This window comes from Silene latifolia, chromosome X (assembly GCF_048544455.1).
Source record: "Silene latifolia isolate original U9 population chromosome X, ASM4854445v1, whole genome shotgun sequence".
Lineage (NCBI taxonomy): Eukaryota > Viridiplantae > Streptophyta > Magnoliopsida > Caryophyllales > Caryophyllaceae > Silene > Silene latifolia.
Window position 1 is genome coordinate 2,733,718 of NC_133537.1, and position 20,960 is coordinate 2,754,677.

The 20,960-nt window shown below is 34.4% G+C and overlaps 2 protein-coding genes across 4 annotated transcripts; both read right to left on the reverse strand.

Moving 5' to 3' along the window:
* Positions 1–183: 183 nt before the first annotated feature.
* LOC141622236 (uncharacterized) lies at positions 184–6,249 on the reverse strand. The gene is made up of 5 exons (XM_074438285.1): positions 5,995–6,249; positions 3,276–3,543; positions 1,408–1,644; positions 1,099–1,316; positions 184–645 (listed from the first exon to the last, which is right to left on the reverse strand). The coding sequence occupies exons 2-5, from the start codon at positions 3,522–3,524 to the stop codon at positions 387–389; spliced, it is 963 nt and encodes a 320-aa protein (XP_074294386.1). The 5' UTR covers positions 3,525–3,543; positions 5,995–6,249; the 3' UTR covers positions 184–386.
* A 3,314-nt stretch (positions 6,250–9,563) lies between these two features.
* On the reverse strand, positions 9,564–15,301 carry LOC141622237 (RNA polymerase II C-terminal domain phosphatase-like 4). 3 transcript variants are annotated; one of them, XM_074438288.1, is made up of 9 exons: positions 15,210–15,301; positions 13,856–13,995; positions 12,834–13,013; positions 12,445–12,560; positions 12,153–12,333; positions 11,390–11,679; positions 11,012–11,200; positions 10,869–10,907; positions 9,564–10,090 (listed from the first exon to the last, which is right to left on the reverse strand). In XM_074438288.1, exons 4-9 carry the CDS (start codon positions 12,511–12,513, stop codon positions 9,776–9,778), a joined length of 1,083 nt encoding a protein of 360 aa, XP_074294389.1. In that variant the 5' UTR covers positions 12,514–12,560; positions 12,834–13,013; positions 13,856–13,995; positions 15,210–15,301; the 3' UTR covers positions 9,564–9,775. The 3 variants fall into 3 exon arrangements, with proteins under 3 accessions (XP_074294389.1, XP_074294388.1, XP_074294387.1); XM_074438287.1 differs by having other exon boundaries at positions 12,934–13,010; positions 15,210–15,295; XM_074438286.1 differs by having other exon boundaries at positions 12,934–13,013; positions 15,210–15,295.
* Positions 15,302–20,960: the final 5,659 nt, after the last annotated feature.

Here is a 20,960-nt window from a genome sequence, read left to right on the forward strand (position 1 = left end):
CTTTTCGAAAAAAATTCGAGTGTACCTTATATTATTAGTCATCAGCCCCCTTCTGCTCAAATCCTGGCTCCGCCAGTGCGTGGAGGCTCAAAACTAAGCTGAGATATTACATGGAAATATGAATAATATGAAACATAAACATCATAAATGATTACCATCAAATAATTCCAAAACCACAAGAACTAATACCAAATTTCCTTGTCTCATTAGTTAAAATTAAGGATTAATTATCAAATAATGCAAGGGCTTGTGTAAAACATGATATCAGAAATTCATACACCCTATGATTTACAATCAATTTTCTGCTCCTGGTAATCTAAAAGATACCATCTAGCAAACAACTTATTTACAACACTCTATCCTACTTGGAAGAACATGGAAAGTTACTAAACCATGGAATGCCGGGGTCTCTCGAGTGGTAGTGCCTCCATCTGTATCCGAATATCACGATTTGAAGGACCGTCTTCCTTGTTCTCTTTGGTTTCTGTCCTCTTAAATTGTTCTAATGCTCTCTTCGTGTATACAGTAAACACAACGATGGTGATTACTGCAACAACGAAGGAGATCCCATTGTAGACGATCTCCACCCAAGTTAGATGATGATTCCCATATTTCACATCAGCAAATGTCCTTATTAGTCGGCCACTGCAAATAATGCGTAATTATCTCAGTTGGAAGTACAATCATGTTAATGAAAACCAAGGTATAGTGCAAAATCCTTCGGAAAAGGTAAAATGCATTTCTAACCATTTCCGAGTGCCTCAGAAGCTTCGGAGGAGACAATGACAAGGTTTGGGGAGAAATGGGGCTCGTCGAGCATATGCACCCTTCCCTTATATTGAACACACACGGACTGTATAAAAGACCCATAATGAAAATTGCAACGAGAATGATATTTCCAACCATGACCGAAATTAGAATAATACGCAAAAGCAATATCAGTTGTAAGGTCTCGTGGCTGATGTCGAGTAGCTAACCCACTCAGATCACAAACAGGATTTCCATCTATGACCAAATTAAGATTACCACAAATGCAATGCAGCTGATCCTGAAATACATTCTAACAGTTTTTCCAAACTACAGTTTCAACGAACTTACGTGTAAATGTAAAGATAAGCTTCTGGCACCATTCCTGCAACAGAACCCCATAGGTAAGGCCAAAATTTCATGCTTGTCACAACTACAGCATAGTTGAAGATGGTATATGGAAATGGTGAAATCCTGAAGAGTGCAACCACGCGAAACTGATGAAACCAGCTGCCTTCTGCAGCCAGGCTAAGGACAGCAGCCTTGTCTGGCCATCTTTGCAACCATTGCTGGGAAATTTAAAACCGACAGATGGTAAGTAAAAAAAAAAGAGATGGAAATGAAAATCAAGATATCAGCAAACCTCAACAAGAAGCTTACGTGGATTTTATCACGAAATAGCAAACCAATTAAATAGGGAAGAACCATTCCGATAGTTGTTCCAACCATGATTATCACAAAACCAAGACCATAGCCGAAGATCATGCCTGCGAGCCACATGGAAGGGCCAGAAGGAAGCAAAAGTACAGGGAAGAATGCAAGGGAAGCAATAAGCACAATAGCAAGGACTGGACGGCCAAAGGCAGTGGCTTCCCACTGCATCATTGGAACAAGAATCTGCAGAACAAGAGAAGTCAAACCTTGAGGCGAAGATTTCCAGATCACATATTGTCAAAACTATAGTGGATGCATCACTTCCCTAACAGCTAATAGTTACTTTGTCCATCCTACTTATATTGTTCTCATTTGACTTAACTTTCACCATTAGTTTCTCTAAACATATAGAATAACTGAATAACAACTACATTAAATTGTCATGTTTTATTTGCCAAACAAATATTTTGAAATTACCAGATTTTAAACGTTAAAACTCTTCCACAGTTCGCGAAATTTCAAATGAGCACAAATGTAAGCCACACTTTTTTTTTTGGGATGACGAGGGAACCCGCAGCCAAGGTGTCACAGGGTAAACACTCGAGCATACGTGATAGTGATAGCCTGCAAACCGCGTACACCAAGGTAACCACCCATTTTAAGGAGTGATAGGCTCGAAGTCTAGAAGGCATAGCCTCAGGCCATTTAACCCCCACAAGATTGCTTTTGGTGAGGCTTGATGCTTGAACCCGAGACTTTTGGGAATTTCACCCAAGTTTTAACCACTAGACTTCACCCTTCCGGGGCAATGTAAGCCAAACTTAAAATCGTCTGGCCTTCAAAGTAAAACGAGGACAATATGGATGGGATGGAGGGAGAATTTGATTACCTTCTTGGTATATCACAATCCTATGTACTCCCTCCATTCACTAGGACGTAGGAATCATAACGTTTGCATATAATGGCAATAATGACACTTTTTCAGACAGTGGAAGCGGAAAGTAATAATGGCAAAAATGACAAGACGCCTTATTTTAAGTCAAGTGGATGAATGAATACACTGGAACTCACTTGCTTTCGTAAGTGTACATGTTTTTGTCCTTTTAAAGTGAATAAAGGATGATTTAGTGATTTTATCGGACTGGATCAAAGAGAAAGATGTAGTGCAAGTGTGCAACAAACCGAATGGAGGGAGTACTATATAGTGGGTAACTATTATAGTTTTATATGTTGACTTTCATCACATGATGCAAAGAGAAAATGATGGCAAAATCATAAATAAGCATACAAATACCACACCAGACCATAACCCAGTGAGCTTTCAGCTCATTTTTAGTCTTATGGTATATTAAGCGGTGTGCGTAAACCCTCTCTTGTCTGGAATCAAATTTGTGCTTATTAGTTGTATTCTTCTAATTAATTAATATTTTTTAATCATTGTTCATTATCACTCCTCCCCAAACCATAATTCCTGCTTCGAGAAATGCTTTCTTCAAAAGTTAACTTACAAGGGCACAATTCCTTTCATAACATCTCACAAGCCTTCTTGAGAGTGAAACATCGAACTAATAGGGACAAAGTTCAAATAGGCCGATGTTTGTCAACACGTAAGACTGTAAGAGAGAAAAAAATGCATAGACAACATACTCAAATGTATTTGGCGAGTTGGTTTGAAGGCAATGGTGCGCTCTGGTGTCTAACCTATGTGGCCTATGTGAGACTATTTCAAATAAACCAATCTTTTTTATATCTTTGTATCTTGGTCATCAACACTAATCTGAGAACTTTCGTTTTAAGCTGAAACTACTTAGGAACTACGGAGTACTTGCAACAGAGCATAAATTGTAAAATGAGCATCAAAAAGTACAACATACCTTCTCAAAGAGAAAAGGAACTCCCCATTTTAGCAATATGAGAACAAATGCCACACCACTAATGCAGGATAACAACATTTTTATCCACCAAATGAAGGGTCTCAGTCTTGTTTCAGCTTGAGAGTGTAAGTTCTCAGCCACGGGTTTCTTAGTCAAATCAGAAGTCACCAATCTTTCATATTCACTGTCACCACTCGTGGCTGGTCCAACATCCAGATCATGCTTAGTTAACTCCATTGGGTCTGGCATCTCCACAAGATCTCGAGAGCTGTAATAAAAAAAAATCAGAAAATGCAACATGTGAGAATACATGATAAATAATCACACTAAGTTTTTGGACATGCACAACTATGGCCGAACCCTGGCACAGCTAACGGTGATAAAACAATATCCTATTAATAATCAAGCAAATATTCTGAGTTCTACTACCCTATGAGATACCTCTTTTAAGAAACTCTACAGTCTACAGTACATATCCAAAGTTCAGAACAAGGGTATTGTAAAAAAGTTAAAACAGCAAGCAGCTTCAGTAATTGTATTTACACAGTCGACTTCTAATTTCTTCATCTTGGCCACCATATAATTCAATTTCGCATTATCTCTCTTCTTTCGCTTAACATTTTTTTCCGTATTGCTCTGTTGAAATGATGACCCTTTACCATATCTAATCTCAATTCATATTTTTAATGAGTACTAATTTAGTATGCTGAATTGTGCATGAAAAGTGCAAAGATCACTAAATTCAAACCAAGGGAGACTTTCAGTAATTTGACAATTTTTTATTATATAAAATTATTTGGACATAAAATTGTCCAAGTCGACTGTGCTGGTAATTCAACTTTGGTATACAGTAGAAAATACAGATAACCTGATATGCAGGTTACCTATGACAGATCTCTGTCAAATCTTATTAACAGCAATCACAACCAAAACTGCTACAAGTATTAGATAAAATGCTTAAGAGAACAGGCGATCATCTAACCTACGACGTTCCTAGAAGCATGCTAGAATCTACAGAAATTGGCCCCAAAGAGACCGCCTTTATTAGTAGGTATTAGCTCCAAGGTTGGTCACAGAAACAGACACTTCTTAAAAAAACTATTTTTTAAAAAAAAATATCTTAAAATTATTTACTATCAACAAATGGGAGTGTAAAATTATATGCGGAATGTGAAGATTGATAAAGGGGGTAGCAAGTGGCCATTATCTTTTCACAAAGACCGCCTTTCACAGATTTATTTCCTAATATTGACATCTATTTAACTGATCTGATACAAACTTGAATGGGAGAAGGGACTACATATTTGTGCAAAAAGAAGGTTCATTAAACAAGAGTAAATATTTTGGACACTAATTGAGGAAGAGCCGGGATGTTGATATAACTTTCTTTCAAACTTCTTTTAAAAACTTCTACTGAATTACAACAGTTATTGTGTAGTTCCAATGGTGCAACTCTACCCAACTGACTGAGCTAATGCATACCATGGGCAACTGGGCACGTTTCAATTCAGTCACACATAGATCATCCTAATCCTCTTACTCAAAAAAATACAAGCAGCTTGACAACCAGTATCAAACCCTATAAAAAGACACAGTGAAGTACACGCTCAACGGCTCAACCTTCCCTCGCAAAATACCTCTAGGGACTCCTCAATCTAGTTGTAAACTATGAACTCCGACTTTAATGTTATTTTTAATAGGAATATTTATAATAGTTGGGCTTCAACCATCACCTTAAGGTTTTGGTTGAGTTGGTTCATCTATCATGGTATCAGAGCCAGTGTGATCGAAGGTCACGGGTTCGAATCCTGGCAACCTCAAAACCCCTCAAAAAACTCTCGAAGTGGAAACCCAGCACACGGTACGGGGGAGCCGGTGCACAACTAACCACTCTTCAAGCCCAACGGGCATTTGAGCGAGGGAGCGTAATAGGAATATTTATAATAGTTGGGCTTCAACCATCACCTTAAGGTTTTGGTTGAGTTGGTTCATCTATCAATTTTGCCAACCTGTCTATGGTACTCGACCCTCCCAACATGGGTTTGACCCTTGATCACCGTAAACCAAAAACATGGGATTAAAAAAAAAGTCTCCTCACACTTGGTGACACACCCACCTCGAATACCTCTAACCGAGCTTGACCAACTTCGGCCGTGAATGAGGTCCTAGTCAAACACCAGTTACATTAATGGTAACTGAAATGTGAACTAAAACACTCGGAAATCGAAATTATCCTACGACTTTATCCCTCCCAACACCTTAGTTCACAGTTGAGTCCATTTTTACGCGCAATCGAAAAACCTAAAACCCTCAATATCAAACCCTACCCTGCACTCCATTCCAAATTTCCAACCAAAAAAACACTAAAAACTAGCAAAATCGTCACAAGTAGTAATAAAGGAAGCAACTTTCTTCAAACTAACACTTCTACATCAAAACCCATATCACCAATTCCACAAAAACTAATACCCAATAAAAAATTAACATCAAAAATTCCAAATAAAATAAATAAATGAACTAAGCAATAAGCATACAACAGATAATTATATGTAAGCTACTAAGCTTAGTTAGGTAGACAATATAAAAAAAAAAAACAAATCAACAACTAAACATGTAAATTGTGATACAAATATTCTTCTACTTATAACAGATACTACTAAAATAATCCAACAAAATCAAACTCCTAAGATGCAGGAAATAGTAAGAGAAAGAAATATACCAAAACTACCCTCGAGATAATTTCAAAAACCCAGAAAAACCCACAAATTTGTTGAAGTAGCTGAATAATTCACAAATTTAGTGATTTTAGTTATGAGAGATGAGAGATGATAATAACAAGAGGAAAAGTAAAGGAATGTTTGAAATTGCGTAAGTGAAGAAAGGAGAATCTTGGGTTTTACAAATGAAACAAAATAAATTTGTTTTTTTTTTTCCTTTTTGTGTTTAAATGAGCGCAAGGTGAGCATAATATCACGACTCCTTGCTTAATATCGTCTCAACTTAAATGATTCCTACACCTGATTGATTAAAATACGTGGAAATAATAAAAGAAGTTTTTGAAATGTTTTAAATTAAAACGGTGTTAAAGTAAGAACAACTTGCACAATAGAGACGCCGGGAGAGATATTTAATCTCGAAATTTATTATTACGATATCTATCTTAACTCTTAACTTAGCGTTTTCCGGTTGTATTTATTTGGGGTATGTTTTTGGTTGAGGGAGGTTAAGAAAAAGCGAGAAAGCGAGCCAACCGGACTTGACTAGTAGAAGTTGAACTCTAGAAGCATGCGTGTGGAGTAATATTATTTGTGGTGTTGTGTGTAGTTATTGGTCATTTTTGAATGTTTTTAATTAATGTTTAGTTAATGTACCAAAAAAAATTAATGTTTAGTTAATGTTGTCAACATGTTGGTGCTTAATTATGTTCTTTAATCTTTGGGATTAACGATTATCTAATCTAGATGTATGAATATTGAATAGTGTGTTTCATGGTTAGTTTCAAGGTTTAAATTAAACGGGAATTTAAACAGAAATTTATGAGATTTACTCTTTTGAGTTGATTTTAGCAAAATTTATTTAGAAATTGTGTTGAAAGTTTTTAGTTTTTGGGTTTTTTTCTCCATTTTTAGGGTTGATTTGGAATGGAGATCTAAATCTTTAAACTTTTTTTTGATGATCATCCAATCGTTTTGAATGGTTTGATTGTTGCAGGATGTTTATGGAGGTTTGGTTTTAATTTGACTTTCCCTTTTCCTGCATATCTTAATGATATTTTTTTTTTTTTTAAGGTTTTCAAAGTTTGCAAAGTATTTTTTTGAAAGTATTGTTTCCCCTTTGTTTCTCTCTGTTATGTTCTTTGGGTAATTTGAAAGTTTTTTTGGCTTTCGATTACTGCTTTCATCCGCGAGGATGTTATAGGTCGATTACGATTGGCCTAGTTTCCTTTCCTTATCAAAAAAAAAAAAAAATGGGATTCTTTTGTTTGAGTTATTGTTCTTGTCAATGACGTGGGGTCGATGACTACAACTAGTTAAACTGATTTTTGAAATATAGTTAAGTTTACGTGATTATTCAAGTTATACTTTAACTATTTTTTTTTTACACAAAAACTCCGGAGAGACGGTCTCTCATGAGACCTACTGTTTTTTTTTTATGTATCATCATTTCTTTTTCGGCAAAAATATATTTTTGTACCACTTCTATTTGTAGCAAATGTCTATGTCTTTGTGTCGTATTACAATGTTTTATATTTCTACATGTTAACAGAAAAGTTTGTCAACTTTAACCTAAAAAAGTCAATGGAAAGAACACAACATTAAATATGATGTTTTTATAAGATGATTTTTACATGAATATTTCGAAGAAGATATACAAATGTTAAAAAGTTAAAAAAAAATCATTTCCCAATATACTTGTGTAAGAAAATGTTTACACGATTTGTGAATTAATAAATACGTAATCTTATCTCCGTTTAGATAGATGTTAAATTAACGAGGCGAATAGATATACGGAGTATTAAAGAAACTTTCGTATAAAAGTTGGTTATGAGTTATGACATAACTGCAAAATAAAGTCAAATAAACACACTTGTTACATCTAAAAACCATATGACAATGACTTACTAAAAATCATAGAAAACAAGTGGTTGGTGTCGTCGTTTAGGATTATTCACCTCATCTTTTAATGACTGCAGAGATTTGGGGTCTCTTTTCATAAGAATGGAGAAAACTCCGCAGTCAACCATTCACCTTTTTATAAGAGTGTTACGGCGAATAGTTGAGAATAATTCGTCCTATATTACCCTTTTTTAGAGTAACCGGAATCAAATAGAATGGAGTAAGTAGCATACAACATTATTAATGTGCTACTCCCTCCGGACATCTATTTTATTCCCAGTTTAATTGAATACTGCTCATAGATATTAGAGAAATGAGAAGAAAATAATTGTGCGAAGAGAGTACAATTTAGACAAAGACCAAATCTACTATAGCACTTTCTATGTCAGTATGTCACCATCATTCACATGAATACCCCTTGAAGAACTTTTAGGCCACTCACATAATCACATTAATGTCATATACTCGTAGAAGATAATGCCACTAATAGTGTTTAGGGAAGCTTTTAATAGTTGATGTATTCGGCAAGTCGACCATGAGGATGAGTGCGAATACTTTTTATTAGGATAACTGACTAGAGATACAACAAGTATGTTGTGACAGTTATATCCGTCACAAGTTTGTGACGGGTCAAATATTTTTAACTAAGGCATTCTGTTTTTATCTTATCTTCTTATATAAGTAGTATTTGACCCGTTGTAAACCTGTGGCGGATATACCCGTCACAAATGAGAATTTGTGATAAAGATAATCTATGGACTGAAAAGCACACAAATTAAGTGGATGATGATGATGATGAATGGTGATGACAATGTGTGGGCAATGCATCCCTCAAATGAATTGCATCATTGATCACCACTCATCACTATTATGGCCTTAAGGGAGCCCTAAATGACAACATCATCACATACAAACATTTTGTATTCTTCCATTAAGTTGCTTAGTGGCTAAGCGACTTTGGTTCAAATCGTTGAGATACTCAGCAATTGTGAGCTACTTCAATACGAACCGAACTTTGGAGCTGGTGTGGACCATGTTGGATAAATTCTCTCCATTTTAACCCATTTTGATAAATTTTTTACCCTTAAAACACTATTTTAGTAAAAACAAGGGTAATTAATAACTTGTACCTTACATAACACCACTTTTTAAATCTTATACCTGATATAATTTTTTTTAAAACTTGTAACACAGTGACCCAATCTTATAAACTTAATACCAACTGGCAACTCCGACGAAAAAAACATTATTACGGAGTATTATCTTTAACTTGAACAGTACCACATTAGCATTGTTTTCCATCAACTAACATATGTTATTTCGGTTTTTGAGAGATTTACAAGATTATCTAGTTAATTATGGTAAATACTCCCTCCTATTCTAAATAACTGTCCCATTTACCATTCCCGTCTATTCACATAACTGTCCCATTTGCCATATTTGGACATGGTTTTTTACTTTCCTACCCTTGACTCTTTTCTTTATTTACCACCCCAACCACCCATAACCCATCATATTCAATATTTTTCATTATTTAACTCCTATATTTTACCGCTATACAATAATTTTTATTATTTTAACTATATTCCTTAATTTCCGTGCCATTGTCCAAATGGGACACTTATTCGGAATAGGGGGGAGTATGAGTTTATACATCAATTTCTCATGTTATATTCTTAAGAAATTTTCTTTAATGGTAAACAAACATATAATTAGGATGAATAGAGTCCTTAATGAAAATACTCATCCGTCAGTTGCGTAAATGAAAAATCCCGTTAATTTCACCCCATTCCTACAAAACAAGGCTGGGCGATGAATCTACTCCGGCCAAAGCTACAAAATTTACACATTAAGCCTACCGTCAAGGCCAAGGCCATTAATATATCAACTGTTCTTTTTAGTACTTACTACAGGAAACTTGTCTTCTGGTTGCCTTTGCCACAAATAGTTTGCGGCATCAAGCCACCTTGGATGGACTAGAAACTTTCCCTCTCGGACAGCCCAGCGTGACTTATCTGTCCCGGGATCTAGCGAGACGACATGTGTAATTGAAGCCCCTAGCTTGGTCGAGCATGTGGCTCCCAGCTGCTCTGCCATCTTCCACAAACGATGATCATTAGGTGGCCCTTCCTTGGGGATAACTCTGGTGAACACTATCTTACAATCTTTCAGGACTTCCTTTCGGACTTCTCTCCGAACCTGCTTGACCAATTTTGTTTACATCTTGATTTAGAACTTTATAACAGGATTTACAACAAAAAAAGATCCATTTCAAATGAAATAATGTAATCCTTCATCAAGTGTAACTTTATATTTTCTTCCTTCGATTGTAGTGGCTAAACCATAACTTCGACCAATTTTCTTTCCCAATATAGGAAGTTACAAAACTTTTGAGACTAATAATAAGACAACAGTGGTTATGAAAATCAATATAGCAAAAATTTAATAATCAAAGTTGACATTCATTGATACCAAAGTCACATGGTTATAATTAAAGTGAGCAAATCCAAAAACGACTGCACCAGGATTCAGAGTTTTTTAATTAGTTTCTTGAATGGTGATGTTTGATGAGATACAAACCCCAATAAAAAGGAGAAATCTATAGTTACGACCAATCACGACAAACTAAGAGAAGCAAGCATATAAGATTTGACTAGTATAAACCAGCTTTAACCCGCACCAACATGATCAATAAAGCAATCAAAGAAGAATCAACAGTTTCTAAGGTAACCTCCCGACTCCCGAGATGAAGTTCTAAACAGGTGAAGGCTTTGCATGGTAATTTACTTATTTATACAGCAGGTTTAGCATCTATAAATCCATCAACGGCAGACGAAAAAATATAAAATAACCATTTGACAAAAAAAAACCTCGCCCAACGACCAGTTCACATAATAACACACCACCAAATACCATAACAAAATGATAATAACGAGATATACATGATTACACATGAGCAAAGCTAGGAAGCCTTTACCTGCCTCACGTCTCTGGCAGCATAGTCATCTCCAATACTCTGTTTAAAGATTCTAAATGAATAATAGGTATAAACAAAAAGAAAGAATAAATTTACTCAAAAGGGACAGCAGCTGAATTTAATTAAAAGGGAGAGAATCTAACAGGATCAAAGAATTTCCCATGTATTCTTTTAAGAACTCCCAGGATTGTTGCAAGTGCTCCATCTAGCTCATTCTCATCACTTTTCAACTCAGACAAGGACTTACAATCATGTTTGAATTGGCGACAACTTGATGAAAAGAAGTGGTATCTATCCATCAATATCAAATTGTCCTTATGTTTCTGCCAGACCTGAATTCGTAAAGGTTCAAAAGCAGCACTTCTTTAGCATCTCTTGCCGTGAAAAATATCAGCTTATATGACCAAGTAGCTGAGCAACATATTTTTAGTGGGGCAAAAGGACAAAAGAATACTCTAACTCGTTATTTGGATTTGCCGTGAAAAATTCAGTTTAATAAAGCAAGTTGGAACAGTACTTACGAACTCCGTATCATCAAGTATCAAAACAGCACTCTCTTGACCAAGTACCACATCTAGCCCTTTCTGATGTCTCTCAGTGCAATCAGCTTGGGAAATCACTCTCGAATTGAAATACAAATTTTCGGGGTCAAGAAGCTTAGCCATTTCAATTGCATATGCATGCTCACCCATTGTGTAAATGTACATTTCAAATATCTGGCTTGCTTCTTGCAGGAAATTGCGAACAAATGGTCTTAATTTGGTCATCATCCGCATCATATCCAATCGGAATAAGCTGCCTTTTGAAATGTCTGCATCTTGCAACGTACTCAAATAAGACGAGGAAAGTTTGAATGGTCCATAAGGCAGAAGCATATACATGTGACACACAAGTATGTTGAGTATATTCTAAACCTGACCAATTTGTATCTTGAAATGAATTATCATTGGCCACTTAAATACAATCTGTTGAGGTCTTAAACCTGTTTCTCATTTTTAAGGAGGGCAAATGTTGCTTCATATCCAGCACTTAAACTTTTGATTAATCTAAAAACTTACTTGTGAATATAAGTGCAAGATGGAAATTTGCATTGTGCAAGGGTGTCCATTACTGTCATTGCTTTAGGTTACTTTTCAAGCTCAGACCTTTCACCATCAACAATAATACGAACAAGTTGTGTCTTTCGCAAAAGTTTGTTATAGGGTATAGCACTCAATAGTCAAGGAGTAAAGTAAGAGCAGAGACGTAAATAACAATATTACACAAAAGTTTCAGTAGAGTGACCTTGAAGAGAGTCTGTTCTACTGTGTAGATATTCCTCTTCTAAGCTTATGTCATCCAGACGGCTGGAATTTAGTAATGTATGATCCAAGTCAAGGATCAAATACAGTTTCTTGCGGCCTAATACAGATCTCACGTCAGAGTCACGCAATCTAGAAATTTCATCAGTTCCCAGTCTCAAATCCTGCATAACAATTTTAAGAGATCTAGATTAGAGTAACTTCTCTGAAAATTGTTCAGAAATCGTGAAAGCTATGACCTAACAGTATCCATACTTTGCTCCAAAATACTATACCTTATGTATGTATTTAAATGGCACAACACCACCAACATCATTTACTCTTTCGCCACAGCGGATGCACATGTCTCTGAAGAAACCAGGATGCGGACATGAAATCTGAATAGTTCCATCTGCGCACACAAGAGATTTATCATGGTAAAGTTCAAAATTAGGCGATGTATGTTCTATGCACCACACATCCACACCTGATTTTCATAGATACAACTCTTTTTTCCTGTTTTTCTCCTTCCCACATAGAAAAAATGAAACAATTGCTCGAGCAAATGAAAAGAAACTACACTAAACAGTCAAACCCTATAATTAGGAATTGTGTGGCTCTTATGAGTTATGATCCTAAAAATTATAGCGATACTCATTGGTAAATATGGAATTTCTTTTCTTACAGTATAGAGTGCAGAAAGCCACAAATCCACACACATTAGCAGAAAGTGCAAGCAATTTCAACTTCCATAGCTATTTTGAAGGTTTGACTTGGAATCAAACCTGAATTCTCCTTACTCACACCATAAGAAGTTGAAACTTGCGCTTCCTCTAGCACTTCCACCTTGAGTCTCTTGCATCTTCTACAAGATATAGAAGGAAAAAAATATGACGACTTCGGGAGAAAGATAATGCATAGCAAGAAAATTCCAAGCTACATTTTATAAATGTTTTTAATTGTTCGAAGCTCAAACCAGCAATTTGCATAAACGCAACTAATTGCAACCTAGTGGACTACTCATTTGTCATTTGTCAGAACATAATTTAAATGTCATTTGTCTTCATATCCCATGAGGCACGACATATACTCCCTCCATCCACATTTGTTCTTCCCATTTGACTTTACGCGGTCTCCAAGAGTCCAATACGCTACTTTGACCACATTTTTCGACATGTATTTATAATTTTTTTTTGTTGAAAATATATATTTGTGAAAGATTGTTTGATGACGAATATTTACGTTTTGTCTTAATATTTTTTACTCCGTATTTTTCAACTTATTAGGTCAAAATTTGATAACTTCGACCCTGGAAAGTCAAATGGGAAGAACAAATATGGATGGAGGGAGTACATCCAATAGCACTTTGACTAATTTCCACTCTAGGCATATCAACGACACAATAACAATGAGTTCAAGTGTTCTACTAAAGTAAGACTAACAAAGTTCCCTTCCAATGAGCTTAACAGGTATTCCCTCCTTAAGTCATCTCTATTTTTGGCACAAAGACGAAGGAGATAGGATGAGACCATTTTTTGTTATGCTTTTGGATGACAAGTGGATCAAAATCTTTATGAGTCAATATATCCATTAATAACTTTCTTAAAATAGAAAGATAAATAAATAAAAACGCACTCAAAATGGTGCCGAGAAACAAATTACCAAGACGGAAGGAGCGCAGATAAACTACAAATTTGGATTACTAACCTATCGTCATCTACAACGTCGTCATTGTCGTCATCAGAATCTGACGGAACATCAGAGCCAGATTCAAGCTCAGCATCAAGCAGGGCTGCGAAATCATCACTGCTCGATGAATGGATTGGCGAATCGGTTTCAACGCTCATCTGCGCAAGTTTTCTTCAAGAGTTAATCAATTATTCACAAGAGTAATCAAGTAATTGAAGCTACTATTCTAGAACCTTCTTTAATACACACACCAATTTTTCAAAAAATCAAAAAGATGCGGCAAGCATAGAATCGAGAGCAACATAACTGACTTTGATTAACACTCATCTACACAAGTATTTTCCTCAGGAATGAAATAATTATACACAGGGATAGTTAACTGGAGCTACTACATTATAACCCGTTTAATTAAGTACAGCTGTTTTTCTTACAAAAGAGAGCATCAATAATATAGCTAGATAGGACATGGTAGTATGGTAGTTAATAGCATTTATTACAATTAATATCGGGATTGTAATCCTAGCAAAATATATACCTCTACTTAATTTGCTATATCCGTAAGCTACGATTGTCCAGTGTACCCATTTCCGAAACTTTGACACTTGGACATTGGTATGACACTCCGACACTTTATTATAGACCAAAAACTTGACAATTTTTCATTAATTAGCCTCCTATTTGAACCGCGCCTGAGTAACATATCCTGCAAGCTATGAGGTAAGAAAAATCCAGTATTCCAGTGTTCCTATGGTTTAATCTTAGCTAATCAAAAGCCCTTCATACAGTTATACGGAATATATAAGTAGAACTGTAAACCTAGTTTTGGAAATTGCAAAACCATTCCTAGCTCTTGAAAGAAAACTAAACCAGCAACTCAAATCGAATCCGAAGTTAAGTCCATATTGAGTACAAACAACATACTGCATTTCCAACTTAGCTTACACTTTCCGTCATTTGATTAAAATACCTCTAACAATGAATATAAAAGGTAACAAAATGATTGAGACGGAGTTAGTGTAGCCGTAGAGCTTATAACCTTTTACGATTCAAAACCGTAGATTCAAACAAATTCTATATTCAAACAAACCGTATTTTAATCAAAGGCAAACAAATAACTGTGACGGAGGGAGTACAACTTAGCACAGCCTATAAGACACAAATTGATAAAACATAGAACAGCAAAACCAATAAAGATCTAGCAAAGGCTTGAACATTAGACTTGTTGACGGTAAAATTAGGGTTTGAATAATTGGAGCAAAATAATACAAGTAAAACATTAGAATAACAGTTGTAATTATTAGGTAAATATAGTAATAATTGAATTGAATATATAAACTAAAAAAGTTGAGATTAAAATTGGAGAAAATGAAACCTTAGAATTAAAGGCTGTGTGCGTGCGTCGGACCGTTTGATCGGGGGAAGTGCGGGAATGTTTGAGGAAGATGGTCGTGTGTTTGTATTGTGGGCAAATTATATCCTACTCCAAAGAGTAGGGAGTAAGATACACCCATGATAGTTATGGGCAAAAAAAAAGAAAAAAATAAATAAACTATCCACTACATCTTTCACATTACCTTTTTTTTCTCTTTTCTAAATTACTCAATTTATCAAATTTAAAACCCTATTGAATTTATTAAATTCGTAGTTTTCTTTCGTGTATTTGTATTCGAGTTTTATTAAATTTACCGTTCATAATCATCAAATTAGACCGATATTCGCGAAACTCAAAGTGAATATAACAGTGTCATAAAATGAATATCACATTACATAACAGACGTTCATCAAATTACACTATCATATTCATTTAACTCAACGTGAATATAATAGTATCATAAGGTGAATATCACACTAAATACTACATATTCATCAAATTATATTATCATATTCACTAAAATCAAAGTGAATGAAATAGTGACTTATGATGAATATCACACTTGATAAGACATATTCATCAAATTAAATTATCAGATTCACTAAATTCTGAGTGAATATGATAGTGCCATATGATGAATATCACACCCGAAACCACAAATTTAATCATAAATATTGAGAGATAAAACATAAAAACTCAATTTAATTTAGGGTATTATACAACTTTTAGGGTTTAATGTAATTTTAACAACACAAACCCGATAAATTAGAATTTAATTAATCAAAACACGAAGTAATTTTAACACATACCTGATAAGTTAGAATTTAGTTAATCAAAACTCGAACCAAGATTACAAAATCACTGTGTTGGATGGAAAAATAAATTTTATGGACGATTTTTTTGATAGAAACAGAAGACATAGTTTGAAACAGGAGAAAGAAAGAGTTTATGGAAAGTGATAATAACTGTTAAGTAGTGGGACTTTTGTTATTTGTTTTTTTTTTTTTTTTTTAATATTGGGAGTAGGAAGTACCATACACCTGGGTGTATGGTATAAGAATTGTGTATTGTGCTAAATGCAAATTAATCCATCTGTATAATTTAACACCTTCTCAAAGCAAATCCAGTTTTCTATGGGTTTGGTTCCTTTGGGCTATTAATTTGGCCCATCAATGTTTGTGGCTAGACACAAATACAAGTTCGATATTCTTTCCATTCCCGTTATCGTCATTGATCTTTCAAGTACGATTTTTACTCTTTCACGGACTCTTACCATTATTTTTCCCTCCCTTGCCCTTCCTCTGAGGAAAAAAAGGGGAAAAAAACTAATTCCCTTTTCTCTCACAAAATTCAAATCAAATTAATCAATTATGGATTTTAATTCTCAAGTTAATCAGGCACTGATTCTAACTTTCTAACTTAATTAATTATGCATCAATTATACTATCAAATTAGGGAGATTTAATTGATTTAGGTTTTAGGAAAACTAGGGTTAATCAAAATTAGCAATATAGGAAAGGATGGTTGGGTAGTAGAGGCGGACGTCGGAGGTCAGAGGAGTGGAGGCCGTCGTTCAAGGAGATGAGGGTGATGGGTGGTCATCGGACGTGCAGGGGGGTGACGGAAGGATTATGTCTGTGGTGGGTGGTTAAGAGGTCGTGGGGTGGCTCGAGTGGTTCTAAGGTGGATGGCCTGGTGTGGTGGGGACGTTTCAGCCTTCAGGGTGGGTGTTCATTTGCGATCGCGAGTGGTGGCAGCACAGGGGGTGGTTCAATGGTGGTCTGGGAGGTGCGAGTCTGACGAAGTGCGGGTCTGGGGATTGGGTGTGGCCGACAAGGGAGGGGCGGTAGAGGTTGGTGCACGGTGGCTGTCGGTGGTAATGGTGGTTAGCCGGTGGCCTATGGCTATGGTGGACGTTGCTGGTGGGTGGTGGTGGTTATATGGGGTGGTTGGTTGGTGGTTTTTGGAGTGAGTAGTTTTTCATGTTTAATTGTAATTAGAACAAAATAGTAAATGAGGTCAAATAATAAGGGTATAATGGTCATTCATGTCTATAATTAAGTAAATCATGTCCATGAATGAGCATAACCCTCGGTTATTTGTCTACCTTTGAATAAAATATTATTCCCTCCGTCCTAGTGATTTGTTTACTTAGGCTATGTTTGGCAAGACATTTCAAGTACCTGATTTGACCAAACAACCTCATTTGACTAATATTTCAGGTAGTTGTTTTACCTAGTGCTGTTTGGTAAAGTCATTTTAGGTACCTGAAATGACTTTTCAGGTACCTGAAATGAAAAGCTACTTGATCAGGTAGCTTTTTAAAGTTTCAGATAGCTGAAATGTTCTACTTTAAAGTTTCAGATAGCTGAAATGTTCTACTTTACATATTTACCCTTTATTTAAATTAATTTTTTATAATTATTAATGTCCTTTTATGTCATTTTACAAAAACGCAGTTACCTTTCCAATTAGTTTTACCAAACACTTTACAATTAATCAGCTACCTTATCAGTTTCTATTTTCAGCTAGCTTTTCAGGTGCCTTTTTAATTTCAGTCACCTTATCAGGTTTCAGGTACCTTTTCAGTCAGTTTTAGCAAACAGAGTCTTATTCCATTTTGAGGCGTCTCATTCAATTTTTTTTTCTATTATGGGAATCTCTTTGATACGCAATTTCATCCTCCACACTCAATTTGATCTACTTGTCATCCAATAATTGGTCTCCTCCTCTTTCCTTGGTATTGTGTTAAAACCAAAGGTAAACAAATGACCGAAACGTAAGAGTACCCTTAAAAAATATACTCCTATAAGGTAGACAAATAGTAATTGACATAAATGATATACTTATATGTTTAGGGTCATAATACTATAATAGGCCTTGCTTATGCCTCGATTTTTACTATGTCCGACCATATTTAAGAGAACATAAAGTAAATAGAGCAATGACCTTTAAGCGTGTTAAGAATAAAAGTTAGATTAGCTGGTAAGAGCTTTTTTACTCTAATTATGAGATCGGGATTTGATTTTTACTCGCGATATAATATGCCCGTTTAAAAAAAAAAAAAAGACATAGGCCAAGATTATGATGGAATTCATGTCAAATTTACTTCGTAAAATGCACACGGTGCCCCAAAAGGTTTACCGTTTTGCGTGAAATACCCAATTTTTTGATCCAGGAAATTTTAAGAGGCCATAACTTGCGTATACGGTATCAGAATGCGATGTTTTTTTTTTCAAATCGACCGACTTTTCGAGAACTTTGATTTAAAAAAAATAAATATTGTCGTATTTGAATCACATGGTTAGGAGTTTTTGTATGTCAAAGTTTTTTTTTGACCGAACAAACTTAGAGTGACCATATCTCTTGGTCACGAGTTCTAAACTCAACAATTTTTTCTTTTCAATTCGTAGTACTCGAAATGATGGTCGGTTTGAAAAAAAAACATCACTTTCAAAGCTCGTAAGCACAAGTTATGACCTCTTAAAGGTTTTCAGATCAAAAAATTAAATATAAAAAAAAAATATCAAATTTCAGGAGTATCTTATGAATTTTTGGTTCTTACTTAAGAACCTTCAAAATAAACCTTTAATTAGAAGTAGAGTAGCAAGTGTAGTTAAAATTGATGTTTCAAGTTAGACAGCAAGTCATGAGGAAGAAACGAACAAGTGCAAGCTAAGCAAATACAAAAAATAAATAAATAGTGATAGATAGTGACAGAAATGTTACAATATGGAAAATAATCAACGAGATAATCACTTGGTAAAATGTTAGACGCGCTGTCTTTGTCAGGTAGTAGCCCTGTCGGTGCCATCAACCTACTGCTTTTCTATTCTTAATCAGTTAATCATTCAGATTATCATACCATTGATTTAATCATTTACAAATACCTCATTTCATTGGGTTACGAACGACATATCATGCATTTGGTTAGGTCTTTCTTAAGACGGTTTTTATCTTACGACCAGAAAATATCAACTTTTTTTAATAGAAACTAATCATTTAATGATAAACTAGTTTAGACCCCGTGCATTATATGCACGGTACTTAAAATTTAATATTTTTTTTTATAAAATTACTTACTCCCTCCGTCCCGGTCATTTGTTGTCCTTTTGTTTTGGCACAAAGACCAAGAAAAGAGGAGAGAGCCAATTACTAAATGACATGTAGATCAAATTGAGTGTGAATGAGCAAATTGTTCATCAAATGCATTCCTAAAATAGAAAGGACAACAAATGACTGAGACACCCAAAAATAGAAAAGGACAACAAATGACCGGGACGGAAGGAGTATATAATATTGGTACCTTATAATTGTTTACATTTCCCATCATTATATTTTTCTTTGATAAATAAAAGCTATAACTGAAAATTAGTTAAGAGATTTGAGTAATGAGTTAAAATATATTTTAATGAAAATAATTTTATAGTATAAAGCTAATGAGTTTCAATTTTTATTTTCAATTTTTTTTGTCACGAAAGTAATAATAACGATTTCTAATTTTGATTTATACGAAATATGAGTTAATTCATTGTCTAATAATAACATCAGTAAAAGGTTTTAACAATTTATAGTTTTATATCAATTTTATTTTATTTTAATTAAAATATTATAGCTTAGAGTTTAGTGAAAATAATATAATTTGATAAAAAGATTAATTTTAATAAAATATATAGACGAATTAAATTGTAATTGTTAGTTTCCTTATTTAATGAATGATATAATTATCATTAGTTTCCTTTTTTGAGAATATGCATTTTTGGCGGGAAAATGATAGAGATCACCTATTCATTTAGTAAGTAAGAGATGGTAAAATGTTAAAATTAAAGTTGTTGCTTTTCAACAAAAAATGATGATAATATTTTATCAGGAAATATTTACATTTTATTTAAATTGTTCACATTTGGGTTGTCTTAATTTCAAATGAAAGTGGTTCGTTGGAAATAAGAATTTGCCATAATTTTTTTTGATGGATGGTAAATTTTATAAACCCTACCAACTTGATCATAAAATAATCACCGATACTCTCTTTATGCCATTTATTTGTTTTTAGTCATTGTTAAAGATATTTTAATTAAAGGTAAACAAATAGAACAATAATGTTTTTTTTAACTGAAAAGAGCTGAACTAAACTGAATTGAATTGAATAGAGTTGAGTTTAATTGAACCGAACTAAGCTGAACGAAGCTGAATTAAGAGTTAATTTGAATACAACTAAACTAAACTGCATTGAATGAGTATGGATTAAATTGAACTAAACTGAATTGAGCTGAACTCGAATTAAGTTATAGATAAAAGAGGGCCCAAGTCAATCAATAATCGTCTTATGTTATAAACGATATTATCATATTAGTATATAATTTGTGTAGGTTTAGATGGCACAAAAACCACATCAAAGACACAATAACATCAATCATCCAATATTTAGTCTTACTTAAAATAGAGTATTCGTCATAAATTAATTTTAAAACAGGATAAATACTAGCTCATACTCATAGTGGTATGAAAACAGATTTTTTGGCATTTTTTAGTCATCTTGCCATGTAATTTTGGCTTTGTTCTTTTCGATATGTGCTTAACTGAACTGAGCTGAAATTAAATCAGAAAGAATAGAGTCTTGATATACATTTGACAAGTGTTAAACTTAAAACGGTCAATATCCATCTTAGATACAAATTTGTAAGGGTTCCCAATTTGTAATCATCCAAAATAATGTTCAATACTCCCTCCACTTTTTTATATATGACGTTT